At 39.8% G+C, this 17,767-nt stretch overlaps 1 protein-coding gene across 6 annotated transcripts in view; it reads left to right on the forward strand.

Moving 5' to 3' along the window:
- Positions 1 to 17,767, forward strand: part of USP3 (ubiquitin specific peptidase 3) — a 100,682-nt gene that overhangs the window by 41,368 nt on the left and 41,547 nt on the right. For all 6 annotated transcript variants that reach the window (XM_018054316.1, XM_018054320.1, XM_018054318.1 and 3 more), the window contains 5 exons: positions 6,810 to 6,893; positions 10,144 to 10,225; positions 11,182 to 11,264; positions 12,479 to 12,592; positions 15,114 to 15,227. In XM_018054316.1, coding sequence (XP_017909805.1) covers positions 6,810 to 6,893; positions 10,144 to 10,225; positions 11,182 to 11,264; positions 12,479 to 12,592; positions 15,114 to 15,227 — 477 coding nt within the window. The remainder of the gene's footprint in view (positions 1 to 6,809; positions 6,894 to 10,143; positions 10,226 to 11,181; positions 11,265 to 12,478; positions 12,593 to 15,113; positions 15,228 to 17,767) is intronic.

The following is a 17,767-nucleotide window of genomic DNA, read 5'->3' on the forward strand; positions in this document are numbered from 1 at the left end:
CATTTCTTTCTTTTCAGTGAATACAGAAGTAAATATTCTCTGTATCAGACAGGTAGTCTAGTAGAGCTCCATCTTTACTTGAAGAATCGCCTGAAATCATGAAATGTAAACTTGCTTTAGTATTAATTCAATAGCCTAAAAGTTGGCTGTGTAATATAGATAGTTCCTGACTTCTGTTTGTTAGACACATGAAGTCCTATTTATATGAATGAAAAGATGCCAAAACCTGCACCTCAGCTCCAATTTCTCAGTAGAAAGAAGAAAAAGAGAACATCTTTTTATATTATTTCAGTTACATTTTGGGACCCAGGTGTATTTTCACCTTAAGACATTTAGCTGTGTTTTATAACAATAGTTATTCAAAATGGGACATGCCTTCCAAGTTTCTGATGCCCAGTCTAGAAGCTCTGGAACACAGCCTACAAGTTATGTACTCCTTTATACTTCTTATTCTGGTGTAATCTCCTTGGGAGGGAAAACCAAGAATGGTGGCTCATTTTTTTCAGGTGTTAGAGGCAAGCATAATTCTGACCTAATATCTTCAACATAACTGCAAAGCAGGAAGAGATTCTTAGAACTTGTTTACTTTAAATTCTTCTGTTTGTCTTGGGACTTTTTAATACCAGTATTAATGAGAGAGTTTCCACTTTGAAAGCAGTGTCTCAGCTCAAGGCATCAGACAGCATTTAAATCCTTATTTATTTCCTACTTTTGTTGCTTATTTTCTTTTGACCTCTGGGCCAGGGAGGAAGAAGAAATCAACACAGAGGGAATGGGGCCAGCTAGAGAAGGGTGTGTTACAAGGCAGCCCTGGTTACACAATGGAAGGAAGCCGACATTTACTGGCCCTGTACCACATGCCAAACGCCCCTGGAAGTTTCGACCTGTGGAAGCAGGTGCTTTCCTTTCATCATTGTCATCAGATAATGCTTGTATAGTGTGATGAATTCAGACAGGATGAAAGTTAGAAGCCTAGAAATAAATGTCCTTCTTAGTGACAGTAAGAATTTCTGAAATCTACTCTTGGAAATAAGGACAATTGTGAAATCCTAAAATTTTTTAAGATGAAATTCAGCCAAAATCAGTTGATTTCTTCTAGTTCATTGAAGTTATACTTCTTACCTCTTTATGACAATGGTAGTATTATAGAATAGTGGAACAGCCAGTGTCTTAGATATTTTCTAGGGCAGCAGTCCTGTCCAAGAGAAATAATTCATCATGTATGTAATACAGAATTTTCTAGTAGCCACAGTAAAAAAGCAAAGACAAACAGGTAAATTCATTTAAATTGTATATTTTATTTAACCTGGTTATCCAAAATATTGGGTGGCCAGAAAGTTTGTTCTGGTTTTGTCATAAGGTGTTACTGACCCTCTACGATCTTACGGAAAAACCTGAATGAACTTTTTGGCCAACCCAGTATTACCATGTCAACATGGTAATCCATGTAGAATTATTAGAGATAGTTTGTATCTTTTTTTGAAATATGAAACCTTCAGAATCCAGTGTGATATTTTATACATATAGCACATTTCCATTCAGATGCTAACTTTTCATGAGAAATGCTTGATCTGTATTTAGTCAGAAGAGTTGCCATTGAAAATGTAGATTCCAAACACTATTAAAATTTTTTCCAATAAAGTACCCCCCCCAAAACCCCCATTTTCTTTAATACTTGACATCTGTATTGACAGGACTGACATCTTTTTTTTAGAATAATTGACTGAGGCAAAAGCATATCAGTTTCAAAACTGTATCTAAGTTAGGTAAATCCACTCACTCTTGTAACAACTCAGTATTATCAATATCAAATTCAAAGGGCCATTGTATAAACTGAAAATCAGCTCTAAATTTATTCATGTCAACAAAGCATTCTTTAATTTTTCTTTTTTTTTGTTATTATTATTATTTTTTACTTTATTTTACTTTACTGTATTGGTTTTGCCATACATTGACATGAATCCACCACGGGTGTACATGCGTTCCCAAACATGAACCCCCCTCCCACCTCCCTCTTTAATTTTTCTTGTAGCTATTAGAGCCAACTTACATAATGCTATTGCATTTTAAATCTCTTGCATATTTGTTCATGTTGAAATGTGTAAAACCATTATTAACTTATAGTATGAATAGTTTAAATTTTAACATAAATTCTCATACCTGTCTAGCTATGTCAAAAACAAGCTTTTTCTCCCTTCCTGGATCTTTAAATTTAGCTCCTTCATGTGCACTGTGCTATAGGTAAAAAATGTAAGTCATGGGGTGATGTTTTCTCTTATGTTGAATATTGGCAGGTGTTCCTTTTGATTCTAGAAAATCTTGAATTGGAGTTAACAGAACAGTAAACCTTTGTAAAATCTGCCATGACTCAAGCAGTGAATGTTGGCAAAGAGCATGTAGTCATTAAATTCATTACCTTCTGTCTCTTATAACAGTTCCACTGGTGATGAGTCAGAATATTTGTACATGTATACTGAACAGCTTTAGTAACTGCATCATTTTAATAACTGCACCCATGATACAGTCCACTTCAGAGCACAAATATTTTCAGTATGTTAACTTGAAGTGGATCAAATAAGGGAATTAATTCCAGTAAATCTGGGGTTTTGATCCCACATAACTGGTTCTTGTTTGTGTTGATAGAAAGTAGCTTTTTCCAATCTAACTGAAAGTGACAGATGTAAAAGATTAAAAAACATTTGCAACATGAGTTTGATTGCTTTTAAGGCAGGTCAGGAAGCATGTTTTCAGGACATGGAAAAACAGACTGGTTCCAAATAGGAAAAGGAGTATGTCAAGGCTGTATATTGTCACCCTGCTTATTTAACTTCTATGCAGAGTACATCATGAGAAACGCTGGGCTGGAAGAAGCACAAGCTAGAATCAAGATTGCCGGGAGAAATATCAATAACCTCAGATATGCAGATGACATCACCCTCATGGCAGAAAATGAAGAGGAACTAAAAAGCCTCTTGATGAAAGTGAAAGAGGAGAGTGAAAAAAGTTGGCTTAAAGCTCAACATTCAGAAAACAAAGATCATGGCATCTGGTCACATCCCTTCATGGGAAATAGATGGGGAAACAGTGGAAACAGTGGCAGACTTTATATTTTGGGGCTCCAAAATCACTGCAGATGGTGATTGCAGCCATGAAATTAAAAGAGGCTTACTCCTTGGAAGGAGAGTTATGACCAACCTAGATAGCATAATTCAAAAGCAGAGACATTACTTTGCCAACAAAGGTCCATCTACAAGGCAATGGTTTTTCCAGTGGTCATGTATGGATGTAAGAATTGGACTGTGAAGAAAGCTGAGCACCAAAGAATTGATGCTTTTGAAGTGTGGTGTTGGAGAAGACTCTTGAGAGTCCCTTGGACTGCAAGGAGATCCAACCAGTCCATTCTGAAGGAGATCAGCCCTGGGATTTCTTTGGAAGGACTGATGCTAAAGCTGAAACTCCAATACTTTGGCCACCTCATGCGAAGAGTTGACTCATTGGAAGACTCTGCTGCTGGGAGGGATTGAGGGCAGGAGGAGAAGGGGACAACAGAAGATGAGATGGCTGGATGGCATCACCGACTCGATGGATATGAGTTTGAGTGAACTCCGGGAGTTGGTGATGCACAGAGGGGCGTGGCATGCTGCGATTCATGGGGTCGCAAAGAGTCGGACACGACTGAGAGACTGAACTGAACTGAACTGAACTTGCTATGATTGCAAGTAGATGCTGCTGAGCTGCTAAGTCGCTTCAGTCGACTCTGTACGACCCCATAGACGGCAGCCCACCAGGCTCCCCCGTCCCTGGGATTCTCCAGGCAAGAACGCTGGAGTGGGTTGCCATTTCCTTCTCCAGTGCATGAAAGTGAAAAGTGAAAGTGAAGTCGCTCAGTTGTGTCCGACTTTTAGCGACCCCATGGACTGCAGCCTACCAGGCTCCTCCGTCCATGGATTTTCCAGGCAAGAGTACTGAAATGGGGTGCCGTTGCCTTCTCCGGCAAGTAGATGAGGACATTTCAATTTGGAAGTCATTTGAGACAAAATACCCTAGGTATTCACTGGCCACTGTCTCTTGTAAAACTTATCTAAAGCTAAAAATAAAAGTATTTATAGTTTTCAAATGTTGAGTCAGTTCTTGGTGAATCAACTGAAGATCTTTCATTTTTTGTAAAATATCCTTTATGATCTTTCTCTCAAATTTTAAAACATAATTCCCTGAACTGAAATACTAAATTAATGTTTCATCTCTCCATCTAAAAATGGTTTTCTTTCTTGAGCAAGAATTCAGGCTGTTTTGTAGCTTGCCAGAATTATAAGATCAAATCCCTAAAGTCAATGAGAAATCATTTTGTTACACATTTCATTCTGAATTCATTGTGACAGAGTTCATTGATTATATTTTGACTGTAGAGAGGCAGCTTCTTTTTATATTACTGTGCATTTGCTGAAAATGACTCAACATTGTCTATTATCTTAAAACTTTTTTATACTCAGCTTATTAATTTGGCTCTGCTGTGTTAAATCATAATTGCCATTCTTAGGAAAATTACACTCTATCTCATTGGCGCACCTTGATTTGGAAGTTAAAAATTTTTTTTCATTTTTAGTTTTTGAGCCAGAAAAAGTAATTTGATTGTATTATAATTAAAGTAAATATTTCAATTTAACTACAAATTACAGTTTATGTAGGTATCACTGTAACTTCTGCTTTCTGCATAAAATATTGAAATAAGCACTTTACAGTGCTTCATTAGTGCGTAGAAAAGTAACAGAAAAATAGCCGTGCCACAATAGCACAGCTCTAGAGCCTAGAGCCACTTACTCACTTTAGTGATGAACACTCAAAGAGATGAAGTACATAGACCCAGTTAAGGCAGATTAGTTCAGAATGGAGCAAGGCCATACATAAGTCTGTTTTGATATATGAAAATGTTCCTTTAACAAATGCTAAAGGCTGAATTCATGTTACCACCAAAAAGAAGTACTTTAATATGAAAAAAGTTATTTCATATAATTTAAAGCAATTTGTTTCTTTAAACAAAGCAACCATTTGTGTATGTGTGTGTGTTTGTGAAGGTTAAGGGGTTCACTTTTCAATTAGATAGACTAGCAGCATGTAAATATGTGAAAGGCCATCTAAATTTGCTCTTAGACTTCATTCCCCAGATGAACAGTAGCGTTGGAGCTGTTTTTGGTTTGAACACTGGGTGATTCTTTTAGCCAAAGTGCATGTATATGTTTATGCCAATCTAAAATGAGAATGTAAGTAGGCATTAGGGTAACAATGCAGTTTCATGCTCTAGTGCATGCCTGGGATTCACAGAGGAACCAAGTGCCCTAATCCCAGGTTTATAGAGTAGACCTTACCCTCTTAACATTTATGCTGAGAAGAAGCACAAATTTAATTGCTTTATGTGTTTGTTATAAAACCAATAAAGAATTATTTTCTTCCCATTGCTGATGGCTTCGATCAAAGAGAAACAGTCTGGGATGTGAATGGTAGCTTTTGCTATCAGTAGAAATGTTAAGGATTGACCATGGGAGCTTGGAGAATATTAGGGACTCTTGATTGACAGCATTAGATAGTCAGATTTTGGGGGAGGGGCTTGTTAAATAATTACATATGTAAATTGTGACTAAGAGACACAAGCTATGTTTTTTGTGTAATCTTTTTTTAAACAAATTACTTTCACCCATTCTCTTTACAATTTTTGAATAGCCTGGTTTCAGGTATGTAAGAAGTAGGTTTTGGATTGTCCTAGATTTGACCTGATTTTTGCTAATTGCTAGGCATTCAGAATTTTGCTCAGAAGAATGGCATTGTTATTGTCATTACTCTTTGGTAGTTTTAATCAGTGGTTTTGTACAAAGCTGCAGTTCAAAAGAATATTTTGGTACTAGCTTGGAAGTTGTTTCAGTTAAAATTGGCCATATTCCAGGAAAAAAAATAGAATGCTAAGGTACAGGTTAGAGTTTATGATGTGTGATTCCTTATATTATTTGCTTATTGACTTGCTAAACACACACACATACAATATCAGTTCTAAAGAACATCTTAAACATCTTTCACCAAAGCGTTTGTTTCCTGCAAGACGTAGCCACTGTTGTATACTTTTGTTTTCTAACATTGCAGAATGAAAAGATTCATTCTTCTCAGTTTAGTTTATTTAAATTATGTGTAAAAGGGGCTTCCCTGGTGGCTCAAACGGTAAAGAATCTGGCTGCAATGTAGGAGACCCAGGTTCTATCCCTCGGTCAGGAAGATCCCCTAGAGAAGGGAATCACAACCCACTCCAGTATTCTTGCCTGAAAAATTTCATGGATAGAGGAGCTTGGCTGGCATGTAAAATGTATAGCTTTTACTTTTTTATTCAAATATCCCTACAGTTAATTATCTTTTTCCTGCCTTTTTCTTACATCTCTTCTCCCCATTAATTTGAGTTGGGAGGGATCACATTAAAGCTTTAGGCTTCATGCTACATGAATAGAATTGGTGCTTTGTATTTCGTTTTCCATGTATTATGCACCCCTAAAAGGAATATAACACATGTCGCAGCCTATTTCATTTTCAAAGAGGAATTGGAGAGCTTTTGAATAAAAATGTGAAAAGAAACTAGTGTTCACTGCCTACGTGGCTTTTTAAAAAGGCTCCTTAAAAACATTCCAGTGTGGATTCTACGTCCTCTTTGAACTCACCGCTGACTGTAACTGCCTGCAGAGCCACGTGACCATCTTGGCAGCATGGTTTTAGTGATTTCATTACTGTGGTTTCCTCAAGCTCTTTACACACACTGATTAATATTTTCCTTGCAGTTATCGCTGTGATGATTTTGTGGTTAATGACACCAAGCTGGGACTGGTACAGAAAGTCAGAGAACACTTGCAGAACTTGGAGAAGTAAGTAATAGGCCTTGGGAAGGAAGGGGTGGAAAGGGCTTGAAGGGCCTTCCAGACTTTCTGAGCGGGGTTTTGTTGATGAGTTCCGTAACCTCATCACACTCAGTGTTTTTAGTGTGATTGAAATGTGAGCAAAATAAACTTTGGAGTTAGGTCTATGAAAATTGTCAGTGATCATAACTCAGCATTTATTTCATTTAGTATTTGTCATAAACTGTATCCAGGGGCTCCAGAGCCTGTTTTCTAGTTACTACCCACCATCTTATAAGTTCCTCAGTTTATTTGCAAGAGGAGTTTTGCTAGTGCAAAGGAAGGGCAGAAAATGATCCAAAATCATTATAGGGTTACCTGAAATATTAGAAAATCCTTATCAAATGTATTAATGGGGTCTTCTTAGAAGCTCTGAAATTTATGAATAAATTTTAAGTGAAAATAGGTTTAATTATATTATTGTTTACTTTGCATCTATATGATAGCAGAAGATCATAGTTTCTTTTATTTTTTTGGTTAGGACCAGTATTTATCACTTGAAAGTATAGGAAGCTGTGAAATGCTTTGTCATCATAAAGAAATTAAACTCCTGTGAATAGTTTTTTTTTTGCTGAAGCCAAATAGGTTAGTCAGATACAGTTCACTGGACCCAAAATCCAAGCAGTAAACAGAAGCCCCAGTGGCAGTGTCTTTGGCGCTGCAGTGGATGGAAGCATGGTCCTGGAATGATTGCTGACTCAGGTGAAACCTGTGTAAATCTCCCCATCATCAGGTGCCATCTAATTTATTTTGACAGTTGATGTATAAATGGCATTGTGAGAACATGCCAGAAGTGGGAGTCCCTTAGCAAACTTACATGTAAAGCCAGTAGGGTATTTGTAAATTGTGTGATGAATAGAGAATGACCTGAGTTCTCTAAGTTAAACACTGTCTAGCTTTGGTTAACCAAAGTCTCTCTGCATGTTTCTGACTAAATGTAGATTATAAGCTGAAAGGGAGGAAATGATTTCCTTAAAATCTAAACTAATTAGTACACTTTGGATTTAAGTACGTTTTGGCTTGTCCTGTTGGGGCGCCTTACTTTTTCAAAGTATTTCCTCCCTTCTCTTAATCTGAACAGAGCAGTAGGAGCCTTGTCTAGGAGACACAGCTGTAGACACACAGATCTAGACTGTTGAGTTTGGTCTGAAATTGTCACAATTAACTGTGAAGTAGGAGATTCCTGCAGTAGGTTTTATAATATCACTCTCTGGTGTGATGATGTCATTGTAAAGATCTTGGTAACCTGATTCTTTGTTATAGAAGGAGATAGCCACCAAATTATTTCTCCCTGCCACCTAGAGTTTTCTCTTAAGAAAAGACTATCATCTCAATGACAGATTCATCAGAACTAAGTCAGAGGGTGAACAGGACTTTGAAGAACCTGCATGCTTTTATATAAGCAGCTTTCTAATCTTTTATTTCCAGTGACCACTTCATTAGGTGAAAGGTGTCACAGACTGCCTTGTCTTCACTTCTCCTTGGCCCCACTGAAAAATGTACCTTGCAACCCTTCTTCTGTGTTGAGAAACATTATCTAAGTGTATTTTGATGTTTCTCAAACATGGCCTTGAATCTGTGCTGGAAGATACAATGGAAGATCCATGACTGCATCTGAGTCTTACTGTCAACTGTCCAGCCTGTCTCTAGAGCAGCACTGTGCACCAGAAACCTTGTATAATCACCCTGTGTAGCCACTGGCCGTGTGTGCCTGAGGAGCGCTTGAAAATGAGCCAGCATGACAAGGAACCGGATTCTGTGTTTTATTTAAGTTGAATTAATTTAAATTTACTAGCCACATGTAGTGAGTGGCTACCTTGTTAAATAGCATGGATCTAAAGGATTCTGCCATTTTGAGAATCACACAATGGTAAAATTTAATAACATATTTTAGAAATCTAAAGGCTTTATTTTTATAGGTTGAATAAAAATTAGCTATTAAGCATTGTCACTGTGCTTATGATGCAGCTTCTTTCCTCACAGAATTTGTAAAGGAATAACTTGACATTATATTACATATGGGCTTCCCTTATGGCTCAGCTGGTGAAGAATCCGCCTGCGACCTGGGAGACCTGGGTTTGATCCCTGGGCTGGGAAGATCCCCTGGAGAAGGGAAAGGCCACCCACTGCAGTATTCTGGCCAGAGAATTCCACGGACTGTATAGTCCTCGGGGTCGCAGAGAGTCTGACATGACTGAGCGACTTTCACTTTCAAGGCACTTTCCCCTTCATACTCGGTATGGGGTTGGTCAGTTCTTACCTTGTCATCAGTGTATGAGAGGCCCATACAGTTCTGAAGACATTTTTCCTAAGAATATTTTTAGATTTGGAAGCAGCTGACTGTCACTAGATCTACTGCTCTCAAGGCAGTTCATGTGGAAATTCTGGAAAGAAAAACAATCACATATTTTCTTTGGATTAACCTGATAATTTTGGAAGATGGAAAAGGGTTGGTAGACTTAAAAGTCTGTGTTGTTTAATAATAGTAACTTTTACTTCCTTCGGATTAGTTCCCTGATACATCATTTTAAAGTGACCCTTTGAAGATAGGAATTACTTTCTGATAAATTTCAAACAGGGTCTGTCTTTCATTGTGAAAAATTTAAATAATTTTAATTCAGAATTTATGTGCTGTTTAGGATCTGTTTTACAGCATGCTTCATAGCATAGCTGAATCAAAGGAGTTGGTAAATATATTATCTAATGTATATATCATTCCACAGTCTCAGATTATGTGATCATCTGTTACAACATACAAACAAAAGAGGATACCTTTACCAAAATTAAGAAAGAAATAGAGTATTTGAGAGTTGATGTTAAATGTCAGAATAATCATGTCAGACCAGGGTTTCCCTTTTTTATATGGTGTGTGTATTCTCTCGTTTGGAGATTCACCATCGGTAGAAAGAGTGGTGGAGGAGAGGGACCGTCTCAGAGACCACATCTACCTGGCCAGCTTCTCTGGGAGGTGCCCGGAGGTGGCAGATTCTAGTCCCACCCTGCTGGAGAGCAGTGGGGATGTCCAGGGGAAGTGGAACTCCCCAGTACTTGAAGTCCTGGTGGGCCACAGCGGCCTCATGGGTCCCTCCCTGGCCTGGCTACTCAGTCAGCCAGGGCTGTGCCTTCAGAGCTTAGCACGGCCACCTTTGCTCTCTGTCCTGCTGGGTGGTGTGTGTGTAGGAGTGTCTTTTTGATTGTCTGTCTGTTTGTGTTTTAATAGCTCAGCTTTCACAGCTGACAGGCATAGGAAAAGAAAACTTTTGGAAAACTCATCACTGAACAGCAAGTTACTAAAAGTAAATGTAAGTAATTAAAATTTATTCAACTACAAGAATTGATTGAGGTCTAGTCACTGATTACAACTCTTAACATTAATGTGACCCCCTTATGAACTTTTACAAATGTATGTCTTGTATTTGGGATATTTTACCAAGTGTTTGCCACTGGTACTAACAACTTTCGACGTGACTAAATACCCCGGCGAGTCTGTCAGTGCCTGCCCTCCGTGAGGATTACCACCACGCTCCCGTACCTTAGCGAGCGTTTGTTCTTAAGGCCTCCTTGTGTACCTTGTTACCCTTTTGCATAGGGTCTCAGAGATCCTTGCTTCCTTCTGGTAAAGGTCCCTACTGCAGATTCTGTGGGTCTGAAGTTATGGTAAGTTTGTTCCTTAGTTATATTTTTTCCACTTTGTAGTAGCTTTAGTAGTCTTATGAAGGTGTTAGGGCTTCCCAAGTGGCTCAGTGGTAAAGAATCCACCTGTTAGTACAGGACATTCAGGTTTGATTCCTGGGTCAGGAACATTCCCTGAAGAAGGAAATGGCAACCCACTCCAATATTCTTGCCTGGAGAATCCCATGGATAGAGGAGCCTGGCAGGCTACAGTCCATGGGTTCACAAAAGAGTCAGACACGACTTAGTGACTAAATAAAAACAATAATAAAGGCATGAAGTCTTAAACTTATTTCTTTTAAGGACCTTCCTGGGTTTTACATCATGTACTCCATAGTACTTACTAAAGCTGATTTCCTATTAAGTTTCCATTTAGAACAGTCCTAGGATCAGAAACAGCCTTCTAAAAATATCCAGACACTTATACAGAGAGTAGAAAGAGAATTTGAAATATTCATTGGACTGAAAAGGATTGATTCCAACCTGGCCTGATGCTAGAGTTTCAAATACAGGCCTTTGCCCTTTGGTGTCTGAAGCAGCTGGCCTTCTCGGCATCACTGAAGGAGCCTCCCATTCCATCTTACAGGGCAGCACCACTGCCGTTTGCGCCACGGGCCTTCGGAATTTGGGGAACACGTGTTTCATGAACGCCATCCTGCAGTCGCTCAGGTAAAGTCACAGTCAGACCTCAACTATCTAATGTCAGTCTCTGGTGGAATGGTAAAGAGCAGGGGCTGCACGTTCAGGTTCTGTCTCTGGCCCTGACTCTAGCCTGGTAACTCGGGGCAAGTTACCTCAGTTCCCTGTGCCTTGGTTTTCTCATCAGTGAAATGGGGATAATAGTCTGCCTCACGGAGTAGCTGGGAAGATAGTGTATAATTTACGTAAGTGCTTAGAGCAGTGCTTGGCAGTAAATAACTGTTAGCAGTTATTATTTAGTTCCTGTCACTTCTTAAATAGGCTTGACCGTGGGCCAGCAAACTTCTGAAAAAGGCCAGATTAAATAAATATTTTTAATCTTTGCATGCCACATCCAGGCCCTCTCACATATTTTCCTCCTCCCTTCAATACTTCCCTCCCTTTTAAACAACTCTTTAAAAATACAAAACTCACTTTAAAAATGGAAACGCTCACTGGCCTGGGGCCAGATTTGTCCTGCGGGCCATAGTTCGCAGACCTCTGGGCTGTAAGGAACTTGTTCAGAGAACTCAGTTCAGTCATTAGTTGCATCTTAAGTATGGTCATTAGATCAGATGTTTAGAGAATCCTCAACGTGTAGGATGAGCAGTGAAAAATAAAACGGGCAACAAGGCTGACCTAAGTTATCTAGAAGAGATTATTTAGAAAGTTGTGTTCTTTCAGATTCTAATGTGGTGTCAAAGACCGGAATAAATTATCATCCCAGGGCCAGAAGCCACATGTGCTCTCTCCTTAAAGGGGCTGGCTCTCAGTTTTTCTTGCTGTAAGAAGAAATTCTAGTTGCTACTGAATTCTCCTTGTTACTCTGTATAGTGTATTCAAACAATATGGTTGCTCTCATAGTTTGCTTCTGCTGGAAGAGATTATTGAACACTTGGAAACAAACACCCTGAAAAGAAAGAAATGGTGATAATCTCTGAATGGGAAGGGGGATTGAGGATTTTGGAAACAGAGAGTTTGCTTTAAGGTCTTTCTTTATTTCTGCAAAGTCATTTACTTGTATTGTTTTCTGGGAACAAAAGAGGAATCTTAAGAAAACATGATGTAAGAGACTGCACTGAATATCACTTTAATGAGAAATTGACAGATCACATTTTCAAAATCCATATGTGGGTCTCATAGTACTTTCTTTACAGGTCCTAGGACCTTTAAAAAATAATTTTCTTTCCTTCCTTTTAAAATAGTAACATTGAGCAGTTTTGCTGTTATTTCAAAGAACTGCCTGCCGTGGAATTACGAAATGGGAAGACAGCAGGGCGGCGAACGTACCACACCAGGAGCCAGGGGGACAGCAACGTGTGAGTCTCAGAATATGTGCAAACAGATACTCTTACTGATGCTTTCCATTGTGTTATGTGAGTAAATAGGCAGGTACATTTAAAAGGAAGCTCTTAACAGCTGTGTTTCAGTATGTAGCTGGCGATCTTAATAACTGTCGAAATTCATTTACTTCTGTTTACCTAGCAGGCAGGATAAATTCAGCACTCTGCTTGTGGAGTCTGTGGATGGGGGCATTCTAAAATTGATGTCTGTGAATGAGCAGCATGAATGTCATTAGTCTTTGTGAATTAATTTGTGTGATAGGGTTAGGTAAACCTATCTTGAATAATTAATTTGCAGTTATCAAATTCATTGTGGGGCAGGCAATACAGTCAATTGTTAGTTGATGTGGGAGGAGGAAGTGACAAGTGATTATTGAGAACCAAAACAATATGTATTCAAATTCAAACCATGTTCTGTTGGGGTTCAGAAGTTGTATCATTTTATCATGGCTGTAAGAGGCATCTTAACATTACTGAAATGAGTCTATAACAATGTAATGTTTTCCCTCTCTGCCCATCCCTGCTCCCACACACCCATCCCCACACATTCTGAAAAGCCGCACGTAGTCTAGTACTTAACAGTCTGACACTGTTCCTCTGCCTGGCTGAGGGAGAATAGCGTAGACCGTGTTAGAATGGTTGCAGGGAGGAGTACGCACTGAAGCCAGGCGTTGGCGCAAGGAGGGCATGATGCCACGAGGAGTGCAGTTGTAAGAGTCTGCTTTGGCGGCAGCGTGCAGGATGAGCCAGAACATGCCTGCGTTCAAGGAGGCATCACACTTTATAGTGACTGGTTAGAGGGAATAGCAGTGAAATGAAGAGGAAAAAATACACGTGCACAAAAGGGAAGAATTAGTAGTACTGGATGCCTTAGTGTGATTTAGGGTTTAGTTACAAATTACAGAAACTGCCTCTGGCCGTTTTATGCAGAAAAGGAATTTGTTGAAGGTCTTTGGTGAACTTACCATTACCAGATGGGTGGGAAATCAGGTCTAGAGTCCAGTCATCCATAAAGGTGTTCTTATTAGGACCACTGTCCATGCTCTGCCTAAGCTTTCCCACTGCCAGCACTGCTGGAGTTGGTGCTGGGTGGAAGCTGCTGTGATTGCTCTCCCATCTCCCCGCAAACTGCCCCCACGCTCCTGAAGATGCTCGCTGCCACCTGAAATGACTTGGCACTGTCATAGCTTCTTTTCTAATTCCTGCTTCAAATAGGCATACCAAGGCCATGTACCGGAATCCTGGCTGCAAGGAGGGAGTGGGGCGAGGGTTGAGGAGCAAGTATTTAGTGTTTTCAGCTTCCATAGCGGGAGGCAGCCTTTGACTCTCAGAAGACTCTTAAGATGGAGTTCCTCAAACATAGGATGAGGATTTAGGTACTAGGAAGTAAAAAACATAATGTTTATCTCAGGAACCTGCTGGATAACAGGGGTTGAGAAAGAAGGTGGCGAGATTCTCTGGCATCAACCAGGTTTCTGTGAGGATGGTAGCTGTATTGACACATAGTCATTGCAGTTGAGGAGGTGTTTAAGGTTACCTTTGTGCATAGAAACCCAAAACTAATGGAGACTTAAGCACCCCTGGTTTATTTTCTTCTGTAAAAGTTGGAGCTTGCCCACCTAGCTCCGTTTCTTGGACTCACCGGGCTCGCCTGACGCCCTGTCCACCATCCCTGGGCTCTCATCTACATTGTCCACAGTGCTGCTGGGGAACCACCGTTGAACCTCACTCTAGCCGGAAAGCAAAAAGAAGGAGTGAAGCAGGACCACTCCTTCTCTTTAAGGGGATTTGTCGGAAGTGGACACACTCAAAATTTTTTATTCCATGAACTCCTGTGCCAAGAAAAAAGTGGAAGTTGTATTCCTGTGGGGGGAGTGAGTGGAGCCTGGGTAGCCACAGGGAGAGTGCAGGGAGCAGGTTTAGGACATGATGGGTGAGAAGAGACAGAGGATGCCCAGTAGGAAGTTCCTGCTGGGACCTGGAGACACCTGGATAAAAGCAGTCGTCCGAAAAATGTGGATTTCAGATTTGGATTTGAGAGTCACTAGGACAGAGGTGGGTTTTGAAGCTCTGCGATCAGATTAACTCTCTGCGGCAGAGATGAGCAGATAGTCCTAAACAAGTCTGAGAAGTGCTCCTAGTGAGGGGCAAGAAGGAGAGAGCCAGGAGGTGGACAAGAGATTCTGTTACCTGTTTTACATACTTTAAAATGTGCATCAGTAAGTAATTTGGTTTGTAACTTATCCATTGCTTTATTTTACAAGTATGATGGCATACTCAGGAGTTCACCATATAATTAAAAAACTAGTTTTGTCAGGTAATTACTGCTTTTTGTATGGGTTTTTGAGATGCTGTTACTTAACTGTCAGATTTAGTTCAGAAGAGACCAAATATTTTGTTTTCATATTTGTGAATTTTAGACAGTTTGGCATTGTGTACTGAAACACTAGCCTCTCGCGAATGCCACAGGGTTTCATCATCCCTTCCTCTCTTCCAGGTCTCTGGTGGAAGAGTTTAGGAAGACACTCTGTGCTTTATGGCAAGGTAGCCAGACTGCGTTTAGCCCAGAGTCCTTATTTTATGTTGTTTGGAAGATTATGCCCAATTTTAGGTAAGTAATATTTAATGAAGGATATTTAAAACATGAATATTAGTCCTTACATTGTTCCTGAAACAGTTTCCAACAAGTGGTATTCTCAATAATGAAGACTGTTTTGTTTTCTAAGGAGAAAATAAGTTGGATATATCCTACTAGACAATGTGTTTAAATAATAGACCTTAGAAATGTCTTTAACAAAAAGCAGGGCATTTTGTTGTTATAAAAACAAAGACCTTATAAATAACTTATGTGCTCTAGAAAAACATACTGGACAAAATTTCCTTGATTCTTTTAAAATCTTATAAACAGTAATTATCATCATATACTGTCTTATTTCAGCTAAAAAAAATCCAGATTTAATCAGTAGAAAACCATGGTACTGTATTCCAGACTGTAGTTAAGTCCATAAGATTCATTTTTCAGACAGTAACAAATGAACAGATCATCTCCTTACATGGCTGCAGAGTCGCTGAGTTTTCCATGTTGTTTATCTAGTCTCGCTTGAGAGGGAAGCGCCCTGCTGTCAGAAAAGCCCCTCTTCTCCTAGGCTCATCAGCCCTGTAGCGAGCAGCAGATTTGAAGCACTGCGGGTGTTTGACAACAGCCTTTGCCACCTTCTGCTGATTTTATCTTTCTGAAGCACATCATGGTTCTTACTAGTCATGATTCTGGCATCTAGTATATGCTCCTCTCCTTTTTTAAAGCCAGCATGGTGTAGTAAACCTTAGCAGTATATCTTGCTTGATTGTCTCAGACTGGTGCATATCTGTGGGTAGTGTGGAGAAGTGTCTGAAGGGTAGTAGGACTGTAACTTGTTGCCTTCCTGAAGAGTCTGGCCTTGAGGATCAGATGTAATTGACTATTGCTAACCCTGGTCTTTGTTTTGAAGGATATTTCTTTTGTATTTCATGTTATTTAAATCTCCTCTCAGGAAGGAATATCTTGTAAGAATTTTAGAATTATCTGACTCTAAATAGGAAAGGTAGAAATGATTGTTAAGTTATTGCTAATCACTGGTAGAAATTTCTATCAGTCACCTAGTTAGACAATTTTATTTTCTTGGGCTCCAAAATCACTGCAGGTAGTGACTGCAGCCATGAAATTAAAAGATGCTTGTTGGAAGAAAATCTATGACTAACCTAGATAGCATACTAAAAAGCAGAGACATTACTTTGCCAACAAAAGTCTGTCTAGTCAAAGCTATGGTTTTTCCAGTAGTCATGTATGGATGTGAGAGTTGGACCATAGAGAAAGCTGAGCACTGAAAAATTGATGCTTTTGAACTGTGCTGTTGAAGAAGACTCAGGAGCCCCTTGGACTGCAAGGAGATCCAGCCAATCCATCCTAAAGGAAATAAGTCCCGAGTTCATTGAAGGACTGATGCTGAAGCCGAAGCTCCAATACTTTGGCCACCTGATGTGAAGAACTGACTCGTTGGAAAAAACCCTGATGATGGGAAAGATTGAAAGCAGGAGGAGAAGGGGATGACAGAGGATGAGATGGTTGGATGGCATCACCGACTCAATGGACATGAGTTTGAGTAAGCTCCGGCAGTTGGTGATGGACAGGGAAACCTGGCATGCTGCAGTCCATGAGGTTGCAAAGAGTCAGACATGACTGAGCGACTGAACTGACCTAGTTAGACTCTTGATAGGGATTTAATCCTTGTGTTTTGTTACCAGATAAAAAGTGCTTCCATTTGTTGAATATCTGTTATGTGCCAAGCACTTTGGGTGTTTTATATCTGATCTTCATTAAGAAACAACAGAATTCCCATCAAGGTAGGAAGCATTGCTGTTGTTCAGTCGCTAAGTCATGTCCAACTCTCTGCATCCCCATGGACTGCAGCCAGGCCTCCCTGCCCTTCGCTATCTCCCATGAACTTTGCCCAAGTTTGTGTCCATTGAATCAGTAATGGACTTGATTCAATGGACTAGCCATGATTCAGTGGACTAGCCATGATTCAGTCAGCTATCCAACCATCTCATCCTTTGCCACTCTCTTCTCCTTTTTGCCTTCATTCTCTCCCAGCATCTGAGTCTTTTTCCAGTAAGTTGGCTGTTCGTATCAGGTGGCCAAAGTATTGAAGCTTCAGCATTTGTCCTTCCAGTGAGTACTCAGGGTTGATTTCCTTTAAGAATTACTGGTTTGGTCTTCTTGCTGTTCAAAGGACTCTCAAGAGTCTTCTCCAACACCGCAGTTCAAAGGCATCAATTCTTTAGCACTCAGCCTTCTTTATGGGCTGACTCTCACATCCATCCATGACTACTGGAAAAATCATAGCTTTGAGTATTTGGACCTTTGTCGGCAAAGTGCTATCTTTGCTTCTTAATGCTCTGTCTAGGTTTGTCATAGCTTTCTTTCCAGATAGCAAGGGTCTTCTAATTTCGTGGGTGCAGTTATTATCCACAGGAAGTGTTAGCTTCATTTTAAAGATGATGAAGCTTCGACAGAGGAGAGCAGTTCAGTGTTGTACATCTAGTAGGGATAGGACTAGAATGAGAACCCAGGTCTTTATGACGCTGGTCAGTGATAGATGTGTTCACAGTAAA

The sequence above is a fragment of the Capra hircus genome, chromosome 10, assembly GCF_001704415.2.
Source record: "Capra hircus breed San Clemente chromosome 10, ASM170441v1, whole genome shotgun sequence".
NCBI classification, from domain to species: domain Eukaryota; kingdom Metazoa; phylum Chordata; class Mammalia; order Artiodactyla; family Bovidae; genus Capra; species Capra hircus.